A 12902-nucleotide genomic window follows, 5' to 3' on the forward strand; every position below is an offset into this window, starting at 1 on the left:
CACATAATTTCTTATAGAATTAATGGGCCAGAGATTTCTTTTAAGAAAATGTGCCTCCTATTGTAGGTAACAGACTGTGATTAGCTTATTTTTAGCTAACGTATGAAGTCATTTCTAAGATGGAGCTATCCTTTAATCCACGGAGCCGTCCTTAGAGTGAAAATACTTGATCAAATATAACCTTAAGTTCTTTAAACCTTAAATTCCTGGTATCTGCAGAGGTTCGGGTGCTTTCAGAGTGAATTAAACTTGTGTAAAGCCTTGGTTTTTACCAGAGCAGCATTCCACCCTTGGCAGCGTTCCATTCGGGACTGGATAGTTGTTTGTTGCGCGGCTGTCCTATGCATTGTAGGGTATGTAGCAACATCCGGGCCTTGACCCACTAGATGTCAGTAGCACCCCCAAAAATGTCTATAGACATTGCCAGGTGTCCCCGGGGGCAAAATTGCCCCTAGTTGAGATCCTCTGCTCCAAGTAATCTTCGCCAAGTACCAAGTGCATATGATTTCTGGTGACGGTCATCACTGAATAGATTTAACTGGTCAAATACTTGTACAAACATAGGTAGAAAACTAATCTTTAGGTATCACATTACAGTTTTTAAAGTGCTTTATCTCCTTCGAAACTGAAGCAATCTGAGGTGGAAATTAATTATCACGTAGGTGTCTGAGAAGTGGAAGCTTTCAGAGACTTAAAAGTCTAAAATGGAATACCTAAAATAATCTCCCCAGAGAGAGCAAGTGGAGTCCATAAAGAAACACTTTTAATCTTTATTTTAACTGCAGTTTAAACTTTGCAGCGCCCAAGGCCTCACCTTCCTCACGTCCCGATTTGCCAGGTGCTACCGGGGGCAGGTAACGCCATGGTCTTATTCCAGCCCTGCGGGTGAGGCTGTCCCCATTGACTTAGGAAGAACTTGGATTCTGGGTTCTTCCACAATTAACACTGGCTTCCCCACTCCCCCGCCCCACCCCGGCCTTTAAATGGAAACTTCCCAAGAGTAAACAGCGCGTGCTGTAATTTCCTCATTTTTTGCCCCATGGCCTGGAGGTGCTAATGAGAGAGGTGATGACAGAAAAGGGAAGCACAGTCACCCACTGAAGCGTCCACTGGCAAAGGGTAAATCGAGTATCTTATTATAAACATAATACCTTTTCACATATTGAACCCAATCCCAGGAAGCGGTTTTTATTTTTTTTCCTGTTTTGTTTTGGACAAGACTTGATTTAATCACAGATTGTAAGCTCCCCATGTCTCCTTTTGTTTTCATCGAGGCTGTCGCACCTGCCTTTATCCCTGACTGCTTTAAAGTTGAAGGCTCTGTGGTTATCAGACAACCAGTCCCAGCCCCTGCTCACGTTCCAGACGGACACTGACCACACCACCGGGGAGAAGATTCTCACCTGTGTCTTACTTCCTCAGCTGCCTTCTGAACCTGCCTGCCAAGGTAAATGGAAGGACCAGGTTCACTTGGCCCCGAGAATTAGCAGCAGCTAATGCCTGTCCTTAAGGCCTCTCACTCGCACACGGGACTGCGTTGTGTCTTATCTGCCTGCAGAGCCAGCCTAGGTGTGAGGTCCTTGTGGGTCTTTTCTGGGAAGCTTCCCCTGTATCTCTGCAGAAAAAACGTGCTGCTCATACCCGTGTATCACATTTGATATTCTTTAAACAGCCTTCTGGTTTTGAGTTCTAGCTAAGGCTGAAAATGCAAATACATACTCCTAAAAGAGGTAAGAGTCCCTTAAAATCCAAACAGACAGTTTGGAGGATTAGTATTGAACATCTCCAGCAAACTCTTTTTAAAACAGGGAGTTGTTTTGAGTGACTGTACCTTTGTTTTGTAAATTATGTGTGGTTTAAAAAAGCATTCAGGACTTCCCTGGGAGCGCAGTGGTTGAGAATCTGCCTGCTAATGCAGGGGACACCGGTTCGAGCCCTGGTCTGGGAGGATCCCACATGCCACGGAGCAACTAGGCCCGTGAGCCACAATTACTGAGCCTGCGCGTCTGGAGCCTGTGCGCCGCAACAAGAGAGGCCACGACAGTGAGAGGCCCACGCACCGCGATGAAGAGTGGCCCCCACTTGCCGCAACTAGAGAAAGCCCTCGCACAGAAACGAAGACCCAACACAGCAAAAATTAATTAATTAATTAATAAACTCCTACCCCCAACATCTTCTAAAAAAAAAAGTGATTACTTTAAAAAAAAAAAGCATTCACACTCATATCACATGACTGTCATAAATCCTTTTCTGGGAGCTGGTTTCGATAGAATAAAGGGAGAAGGGTCTGGGCGAATGGAGCCACCTTGCCTATCCCAGCCTCGTTAGAGGAGCACTTAAGACCCCAAGAGAACAATTGCGGTAGGTTGCGCTGCCAAGCAAAGTACTAGATCCAACATGTGCGGCCAAATTATGGTCAAGAGGAAGTTTCTGAAGTGAGTGTGTAAAAAAGAACTCTATGAATCATGATGACATTCTGGAATGAAATAGTAAATATTGATTTAGCAGATATCTTATGATCTTAAATAGAATTACGCATCCTTGAAAAGAAAGGGCAACCTTGCCAGTCATGGGAACCCTGCTGACGTGGTCTTTGTCCAACAGAGAACCTGCCTCGCTGTGGTGCCCTGGAGAGCTTGGTGAACGATGTGTCCGATGAGGCCTGGAATGAGCGTGCAGTGAACAGAGTCAGCGCAATCCGATTTCTGGAAGATGAAAAGGACGAGGACGATAATGAAACGGTATGGGATTCGAGCTTCTTGGCTTCCACAGACGTTCAAAGTTTAAAAGCCTTCCGAGATTGAAAGGGACACCTGATAAAGATCTCTCTTATTTTCAAATAGTCTTTTCTCTGTTCTGCCTTCAACATCTAAGAATTGTTTTTAGAAGGCAAAACTGGGAGTTTCTAAGGTTCTGATTCACCAATGAGACTTTGTTTGTTTGTTTGAATAGTTTGTGGGTGCTTCTTTTTCTTTATTTGTGATACTTACCCCTCCTGCCCCCACTGCTTTCTTAAAATTGGTTGGGAATTTTTTCTTCTCTGTCGTTCCCAGTGAACTGAGTCTCTCCCTGCCCTCCACCCCCATTTGTAGCCGTACCATGGGGATTCACCCATGTTTCACCACGTGGCTTAGCTTGCCTGCTGTCCTCCTGGACTTCTTGCTTATCTTCACATAACCGGGAGCCTTCACCTTCATGCAGAGAGCTTGTGATGTTAAGTAGGACTCCCTTATGGGTTTTCATTCAGAAATCAGGAACAGGTTTGAAAGGACCACTCAGCCCTACTTGCCTCCATCCTCCATGTGTCTCAGCCATCCAGCTGAGTCAGGGACAACTCTCGGAGTCTTCCTGCAGTTTGGCTTTGGCTTCTTAAACTCCTTGCACTAATTGAGATTTTCATAAGCAGAACTCAGAGGGAGTACTTGCAGCCCCCAAGACAAAGGGCAGTTTTTAAATTACTGCCTGGAGTCTTTGTTATTCCAGCTGTCCCCAAGTGGGCTTTCATTCACTTACAGTGGCAGAGGGCAAAGTAGGAATTAGGCATGACAAAATGACTCCAATGTAAATGACTTTATCTCATGACTTCTTAGAGCATGATTATTTCACCAGTTACGCGTTGCCTTAGTACCGCTCCTCCTTTGTTAACCTATCGTAGCTCCTCCTGAAACTCCCGGACTGGCCATTTATAAGATGTAAATACTGTTTTAGGAGCAGAAGAGCACAGAACATGTTAAATAATATAATTTTAAAAACATTGCCCATACCCTGTCACTTCACTTCCCACCCTGTGGTCTTTATTAGAAAAATGTGAACTTTCTTCAGTAGGTCATAAATAAAACACAGCAGCAAAATTAGAAAAGAAGTCCTTCCTCACTTCCCTTTTCCTTCACCTCCCGTGCCTCATGGGTTGAAGGAAGCCAGAACCGCTTCAGATAATAGTAGAACATTCTAGGGATTTTAATTTTAGAATTTTTTTGACTCCTTTCTCTTCTTCCTCCCCTCCCCCCACAATTCTATCTCACAAATCTTTTATTTTTTTCTTACTGCACGTGGAACTTTGTTCTTATTGTAACACTCATCTCGTATTTTGCAAAGTATTCTTTTATTCTGAAAGGAGCCCTTCCATCTTGACTGGGTAAGTTATACTCAGCACTCTCGTCTTCCCTTAACCGCGAGGGAGCAGTTGATAAATGCGCGTACCTCCAAAGCAAGCTTTCCGCCCACTCTGCCTCTTAACCTCTAGGAAGGGGAGACCTGTGTTGGAAAGCTACCCAGGAAGCTTCGCATTTGAAGGAGGGATGGAGTAAAACCCAAACACTCATCCCGCTCCTTGCTTTTCAGAGAACACTCCTGAGACGAGCCACGCCCCACCCAGGGGAGCTCAAGAACATGAAAAAGACGGTGGAAAATTTACGGAACGACAGGAATGCTGCTAAAGGACTGGATTCCAACAAAAACGAGGTCAACCACACCATTGACCGCGTGACCACGTCGGTGTAGATGGCGCGTCCATGTCATACCTCCCGAGTCGTCCTGCTGCGGAGCCAGCCTGTCCCCGTGTGGAGCCCCCAGAGGCCGTGGCCTCCACCGGACCCCGCACCGGTCCCCACCCACGCGTCGGGATGCTGCGCCCCCGGGAAGTGCCTTACTCTGATCCGGCAGCCAGTCACTGCACCCACCCGTGGTCTCCGGCCTGATTTTTTTTTTTTTTTTTTTCCTAAATTTCAGTTGTTTGTAATAAGTAGAATACACTACTGACAACATCTGACCTTTGTTTTTGTCTTGTGTTGGGGTCAGGGAGAGCAGGAAGGGGAATTTTGACCCTCCTCCCTCCCATAAAGTGCTGGGACATTGTGAACCCAAGTTCTCTTGGACCTACTGATGAGAGAGAGTTTTATGTATGGGGGAAAAATTGATACTTTTTTAAACCCTTTTTGGCAGCTCAGATGGTGTACATTTAAACATTTTGTATAGGTATTTCATAACAAAAAATATGTATTTCTTTTTGTGATTTTATCTTGGAAACGGTACGTGCAGGAAAAAAAAGCAACCACCAGTCCTAAAGTATTTGTTTTTATTTGTACCATCCACTTGTGCCTTACTGTAGCCTGTGTCCTGTCAAACCAGTTGTCACAATGGCATCTTTGAGCAGAGAGGAGGCTGGAAAGGTGGTACTTTGAAAGCAATGTTGGATTTTAATCAGTAATCTACCAGGTGGATTTGTTTTTAACCAAAAAGAAGAGTTACCACCAATTCGTAAATTATACCAGTTGATTTTTTTTTTTTAAGATGAACCAAAGGACTAGACTGCTAATATTTCATTTCTTTTACAGTCTGACTTTTTCATGAATGAGTCTCTTAGGATGAGTGTTGTGTCTGCTTGTACCTACTCAGAAGGTATGTGCCATTTGTAAAATAGAACAGCGGAAAAGCACAAAAAGAAAAAACCGGCTCAGAAATTCAGTGGGGAAATGCATTATGTACTATTAAAGAAAGTATGGTTTTTACTGAAGAAAGCTTTAAAAGTTTTATATCGAGATATAAAACCACAATAAAGCAGAACCTACAACCCCGTTAGAAATGTTGCTGTCTTTATAAGTGCAATTTAATTTGTATATAGAGTTTGGATCAAAGTATAACAAAATATTGCTTCAAGTTTTAATTTTAAGCCTGCTAATTTAAGGGGTCTGGGGGTATGTTTTGGTGTGTTTCTGTTGGTTTCTTTTTTTAAAATTTTGTATGATGTGATAAAAGAGGAATGAAAAGAGGACACAGCCTGTCCCTGTGTGGTGTTTAGGAAAATCATGCTGTTGGTGTTGTCTTTTTATTCTTTCCATGAAATAAAGTCACCCTGGACATGAGCTGTTACAGCTTTTTAAAGTTGATTTCTCCTCGTATGTTCAAATGATAGAAGGCAGCCGAGTTCTTTAAGAATGCCCTCCCTCTCCTCAAATACCTGAGCCGCCGGTGGTTTTATGCTAACCTCCTGTGGGTCTGAGTACCCCTTCCTCCCACCCGAGGTGGAGCCCAGCATCGCCTTCAAGTCTGGCGCCTCACCTTGGGTTGGGGCTGTCTGGCCAATCAGACTCCTTAGAAACCTGCTTTCAACCAACCAACTGCGATACCTTCTTTTACTACCAGGAGTTTCACTTTGCTTTTTCGGTGGTTTGTATGTGCGTGTACGTTTCTAAGACTGCTGACTTGAAAGCACACGGCACATAAGTGGTTTTTGGCTGCTCAGTTTTATCTCTCGTTCCCTCATCTGTGGGCACCCCTTTCCTTTTCTCCGTTTTAAGATTCCGGCATACTCGGTTTTGTTTTGCAAAAGATGATGCCACAGACTCATGGGCTGATAAGAGCAGCAGATCGGCCTTATTTAAGGAGAGTTTTCTTGACCCTGAAGAACGGATACAACTTCCCTGGTATTTTGTTCGTTTGTCTTCATATAAAGCCCACCCTTTACTACTCAGTTCACCATGGCTTTGGTGGAATAGAGGTGGACAGAATAGTGTGTGTGTTTGAATTTTTCTAGAAAATTCTACATACCTAATTACTTGTTTCCTTTGGCCTGTCTCTTCTACTTCACATTCACTTGGGGTTTTTTGCTTTGTTTTGCTTTTTGTTTTCAGTTTTGGGATTAGTTTCCTCCCCCTTCCTTGAGCAGGAAAAGCCACCTTCACCTTAGTCGTTTACTCTGGGTGACACTACGATGTTCTTACCCTCCAGATGCTGGGACAGGTGTAGGCGTCATGATGGAAACAGCACCCACCAGTCAGACCCAACCCAAGAACATGCCGGCCTTTTCCAAGGAAAAGGAAACAAATAATTAGGTACATAGAAATTCCTAGAAAAATTTAAACACACACACTGTTCTGTCCACCTCTGTTCCACCAAAGCCATGGTGAACTGAATAGTAAAGGGTAGGCTTTATATGAAAACAAACAAAAACCACCATGGAAGTTCTCTCTGTTCTTCAGGGTCAAGATTTCTCCTTAAATAAAGCCAATCTGCTTCTCTGTCAGCCCATGAGCCTAAGCATCATGTTTTCTTTTCTCATTTAAAAAAATTCTTCCTTTATTGGTAAAAAACAGAGTGATTCTACAAAGCAATTTCAAGGGCCATCAAAGTGTTAAAGACATCAGGTGTGTCAGGCAACAGCCATAAGCATCATATTTATAAAATAAAACCGAGTATGCCAGAATCTTAAAATGGAGAAAAGGAAAGGGGTGCCCGCAGATGAGGGAGCGAAGTTTCTTGTCGTTATAAGGAAAATTTAAACGTGAAAGGATTGCCTTGTGAGGCCAGTGCCAGAAGTTTCTGACCTTTTCCTGAGGAATCCTTCTCCACAGCCCGGTCAGCCTCCACCCCCTCTCTGGCCCTTCCTTTAGGAAAGGGAGGAGTAGCTGTAAGGCCTGACTGTTTGTCTTGGGGGGAGTGACAGGTAAAAGCAGGGAAGACGAGTATGACCTGTTCATCCACTTGTTCGTAGCCCCTAGTTCCTCTTCTTTAGCAAGGAAATTACACCTAAGTGGATAAAACCTTCAAAATGTAGAGGGGATAAAATCATGAAATCACTGATGATGAAAAGAGGGGCAGGTGAGAAAACTATTGATACAACAGTTTGCCTGGATCTTCTGTTTTTTTCTGGAAAGTTTGGAGCAATGGTCCTGACCAACCCCATCTTTCTACCTAAAAACTTCCTGGGGTAAAGAAGCACAGGTAAGTCGTTTGCACCAGCCTTTGACAGCCATCCTGCCATCTCTTGTGAAATGGACCACACCCAAGAAGGCACGCATAATGGATGGGGTGGAGGCTGGGAAAATTCCTTCTTTGTCGGAAAGTTACTCGGAGCAACCAGTTCTAATCGTATAAGATGACTGACACCCCTGCTACGGGCATGCTGGCTGGCGGGCGGCGAGGCTGCACAAACACACGCAGTCTGACCAGGGACAGCCTTGGCGCTGCTTGTTAATGGGAGGCAAGCAGGGACCTTGCAGCTGGGTGAGAGTTAAAAGCTCACATCCGCCTTTAGTGTTGACTTCACCCAACTTTCCAAAGAGCCAATTAAAAAAACTTTAAAATATGGGTCATCAAAAACATACAAAAGTAGAATTATGTAGTGGACCCCCATATACCTGTCCCCCAGTGTCAGCAGTTACCAACACGAGACCAATGCTGAGTCATTTTACAAGATAATTGAGTAAAGTTCCCTGTGCTATATGGTAGGTGCTTGTTGTTTATCTATTTTATATACAGTAGTATCAATCCCAACCTCCCAATTTATCCCTCCCCCCCTTCCCCTTTGGTAACCGTAAGTTTGTTTTCTATGTCTGTGAGTGTATTTCTGCCTTGTAAATAAGTTCTTTATTTTTTATTTATTTTGGATTCCACATACAAGCGATATCATATGGTATTTGTCTTTCTCTGTCTTACTTCACTTAGTATGATAATGTCCAGGTCCATCCATGTTGCTGCAAATGCTAAGCCGTTTTAAAGGAACCAAATTATGTTTCAAAATACATCCATAAGGAGAAGACTGTACAATGAAATAATTAAAAAACTCGGGGGGGAGCAGAGAGCAAGCGTACCTTTTAAAGTAGCCTTTGGAGTTTAAAATTTTGAGAGTCAGCACAGCACAGCCGTTGCAATCATATGGACGTGGGTTTGAATCCCAGCCCTGCCATGTGACTTTGGATAAGCGACTTAACCTCCCCGGTCCTTCATCTCTAAAATGGGGCAGTGATACCTCTTACAGGCTCGGAGTGAGGATGAAATGGGTTGCATAGGACACAAGCTCTCAGGGAGTGTGTGGCTGCAACTATTACAGGTCTTTGCTGTTGTTGTCATTACAATGGTGTTATTAGCGGCTCTGCACTTCCTACCACGGACTCAGCAGTGTGTGATCACCAGTGTCTTGTTCCCCGGAAATGAGGACACATGCTAGTTCTCTGGTGAAGAAAACTTCATCTGAAAACTCTCTCTTCTACGATATTCTCTAGAGACCCATGAGTTATGTAATGGGCGAGGGAAGTTTTGTCTGGTCAGCTCACTTAATGGTAAGGTTAGCAATGGTCCCCTGGTAACCCCTTCATTGTAACTGGACTTTACTAAGCTAGCTGTCCTTAAGGGAAATCTAGTTTCTACCAAGAAACCATTAAACGCCTAATTGAGAAAAGGGTCTCTGGGTTTCCAGGCCACATCCCCTCTCTGCCAAGTCCTCAGTGTTCTGGGCTTTGGTCTGTTGTGCCCATTTAGTATCTTAACTCTATTTCACCTTTGATTTTTATAACTCCCTCCTTTTCCCCCTCTTGCTGTGTTCTGTCTCTTCTCTCTCCAAGGGAGACCCTCTGAGGCTTTTCTGTACCAGGACGGGCAAGTAGACTTAAGACATGGAGCATCAGTGGGAAAAAAAACCTACTGCATAAAAGAAATCAATGCAGCCTGAGCTGGTGCATGTGCGGTCCACTCCCATCTTGCTGGACTGTTTTCTTTTTGAAAAGGTGACAGCTGGCGGGAAGGGGAGACCGACCAGAAGAACCTGATCTGGTTACCTTCATTCAGTAGGCTGTGGAGAAGGTTTGAGACGAGCTTTTGTGTCTCACAACTGGCAGATGGACAGTGTACACTGTGCGAGTGGGCAGTCCCTCCCTGTGACAGACCCCTGAGCTCTGATTGGGTGAGAATCTAATTGGGTTGCTCCTCCAAGGGCCTTGCAAGGCATCAAGAGTTTAATTTCTAAGCAAATGATGAGCTGCCCCTTGGTGTTGGTGAAATGGCAGTTATGATGGCTGCTGTTTACTGAGCACTTACTATGTGCCACACCCCAGGCCGACTGAACACAGTCTCAGTTTTCCAGAACAGCCCATGAGGTAGGTTGTGGCATTTCCATTTTGCAAAGGAGAGAATTAGGATTCAGCTAGTTTTGATGTATTTGTGGGAGGAGGGGAGTTCCATGTCCTTCTATTCCATCATCTTGATCTCTCCCCGCAAGATTCAGATAGTTTTCACGACTTTTCCAAGATCCAACAGTAAATGACAAAGTTGGAATTTGATTCACATCTCCGTTGACTAGATTCTGATCTCCATGACTCCCTTATTTTCCTTTGCCCCCCATCCCTCCCTCAGCTAAAACACTGGGAAGCTGCAACTATATTCAGAGTTGTATTTATTGTAGATGCGATGGCTCTGTTTTAATTTTTGGGGATCATTTAGGCCTGGGTTATGGACAAAGACTGGCATAGAACTCAGTGAAATTTAGCACCATCTCTGCAGACCTGGATCTTCCTCTGTGCCCAGTTTGGGTAGCAAATGCTATGGCCCTCACTCCCCTCCACCCCTCCCCCTGCCCACCCCACATCATGTCCTATGGCAAGGGCTCTGAAAACGTTCATGGGATCTCTGTCCTACCATCTCAGACTGTGTGCAATCCTTGAGAAACTTGGGAGAAAAAGTATTTGGTTAGTGGGTGGCCAGAAAAAAATTGATACATATATTTTTAATATTGACTGAAGTGACAGTTGGGGAACTGGCTCTTGAGAGAGCTCTAACATGTTTCAAAACTTGGCAGTTAGCCCTGGCGTGAGCTAGTTAATCAGGAACGATCTTCATCCTCACTGCCTTTCACAGCCTCCCCTTGGAGAAAAGATAGATAAGGAAGACTTGGAGATCTAGAGTGCTGCAGCTTGATCTCGATGCAGTTTGAGGGGAAATAGGAAAGGTGACTCGTGATTTATTATTTCAGATCCTCCCTTTAAAAAAGTGTTGTGAAAGGTTTGACAAATAGTGATTACTCCCCTTTAGGAATTTTCGTTTAATCATAGACGCAGCAAAGCAGAAGAATAGAAAACTTGTGTGACTGAGCAGCATTTAATTTTGTTGGAAACTGGCTCGATCACCCTGGTTGTAGGAAGAGACAGCCTTGGGCAGTCTTCACGTGGCAGGAAACCGGGAGCATCGGGGCCTGATGGACACCTGATACCATGTAAATAGAATCCACAGAAGCTTCTCTAGAGGGGCTTTCTAGAGCTAAGGTCTGGCTGTTTGCAGACAGGTTTGCTCCTGTCTGGACCCCAGCATCCTGTGTTAACACACCTGGCTGCGGCCTCCCATCCTTCCCTGCTGTAGGTGTGAGGGCTTGTTTGTTTAAACCTTGATGAGCACTGCTTGGAAAAACAAAACAACACACTCACTTGTCTGGGCATAGAATATTCTTCCTGAATTGTTGTCCTGCCCATTGGCCCAGAGGCACTCTGGGTGGGGCGAGTTTCGGGGTTGGTTTGGGGAGTTTCAGGAATGGGCTCTGGGCTGGGTCTGTCAGGTGGGGGTTGCTCTCGGCTGTCGTCATTCTGGAACGTCTGAGGGTCACGGAGCATCCCCCTTAGATGACTGCGGGGTTGTTAGGTTCTGGCCCTGCCACTTTCTCCCATGAGGGCGGACACAGCTGGATAGGCATTTACCCTAAGCCTAGCCCTAACCCTGCAGGATGGGAGGGAACCCTCATCGGGGTTGTATTCTCACCTGGACACCTGAAAAATCACCGGTTGGATGGGGTCCCTGCTTGGTGGTGACCGCCTCCCATCAGCGGCTGCCTGTTTCCGCGTCTTCGTCCCTCCCCAGCCGTCACCCCGTGTTGATGTTGCCATCGGATGAAGGTGGTGTGCCCAGGGCCTGGATGGAAGCAGACCTTTGGAAACCCAGCGTTTGTCACCTGTGGTGATTGACTCTAAGCTGGCTACCCAACCTCCTTTACCGCATCTTGGTGTACAATTCCCTGTAGCACATAGGTTGTTAGAAGAAACATGTCAACAGAATACGCTGAAGCTCTGGCCTGGTTCTTTCCCTCTAATCACAGCTGTTGGTGATAGGATCGCATCACTCTTTAAGGAGCTGGCATGGGGCGGCCAGAAAAATCAGTGCCTGCTGCCCTGTCTCCCCCCTCGGTGCTCGGGGGGCGGGGGCGAGCCCATTCCTGCTGGGACCACTACAACATTCTGTCTTTCTTGGAGGCAACGTGCACCAGAGCCACTTGGTGGCCGTGTTAAATTGGATTGCTGGGTCCCACCCCCAGAGTCTGATTCGGGAGGGCTAGGTTGGGGCCCGAAAATCTGCATTACTGACAGGTTCCCAAATTCCCAAGTTCCCAGTGTAATGGCTGGCCCAGCGCCCACACTAAGAGAATCACTGCTCTGTGTATGGGGAGGAGCAGAAGCCTTAGATTTGAGCGGAGCTGGGTTTAAAAGCTACAGCACTGGGACTTCCCTGGTGGCGCAGTGGTTGAGAGTCCGCCTGCCGATGCAGGGGACGCGGGTTCGTGCCCCGGCCCGGGAAGATCCCACATGCCCCGGAGCGGCTGGGCCCGTGAGCCATGGCCGCTGAGCCTGCGCGTCCGGAGCCTGTGCTCCGCGGCGGGAGGGGCCACGGCAGTGAGAGGCCCGCGTACCGCAAAAAAAAAAAAAAAAAAAAAAAAAGGCTATAGCACTTACTTAATTTTGAGACCTTGAGAGGTTTTTCTTAATTTCCCCAAGTCTTAGTTGACTCAGTTTTAAGATGGGAATGACACCTAGTGGAAGATATTTTTAGAGAATTAGGGGACAAAGCTGGCACAGAGTAGGCTTTCAGGAATTGCCTGATCCTCGGCTGACCTGAAGTGTGCGTGCAGTGGTCCCACAGGTGGGCAGAAGGGCATCTGGTCTCTTTAGCCAAGGGCTGGGCTTGAGGCTTCTGTGAACATAACCAAGCTAATGGGAGTCGAGGAGGTGCCACCAGAATTAGACACTCTGCTTCCCTGTGGAGCAGCTCCCCAGAGGAAGCCTGGGAATGCTCATGGCCAGATGGGATCAACACTTCCTGACTTGCCCGATGGCAGGAACTGTGTCCTATTCATTTGTGTGTCTGTGCCTCAC

At 45.9% G+C, this 12902-nt stretch overlaps 1 protein-coding gene across 2 annotated transcripts in view; it reads left to right on the top strand.

Moving 5' to 3' along the window:
• LRRC1 (leucine rich repeat containing 1) overlaps window positions 1-5868 on the top strand; it is a 127551-nt gene extending 121683 nt beyond the window's left edge. For both annotated transcript variants that reach the window (XM_067753436.1, XM_067753435.1), the window contains exons 12-14: window positions 1275-1447; window positions 2605-2741; window positions 4342-5868. In XM_067753436.1, the coding sequence (XP_067609537.1) occupies window positions 1275-1447; window positions 2605-2741; window positions 4342-4500 (469 nt within the window). In that variant the 3' untranslated portion in view covers window positions 4501-5868. The remainder of the gene's footprint in view (window positions 1-1274; window positions 1448-2604; window positions 2742-4341) is intronic.
• The last annotated feature ends 7034 nt before the right edge of the window (window positions 5869-12902 follow it).

The sequence above is a fragment of the Pseudorca crassidens genome, chromosome 10 (genome assembly GCF_039906515.1).
Source record: "Pseudorca crassidens isolate mPseCra1 chromosome 10, mPseCra1.hap1, whole genome shotgun sequence".
Lineage (NCBI taxonomy): Eukaryota > Metazoa > Chordata > Mammalia > Artiodactyla > Delphinidae > Pseudorca > Pseudorca crassidens.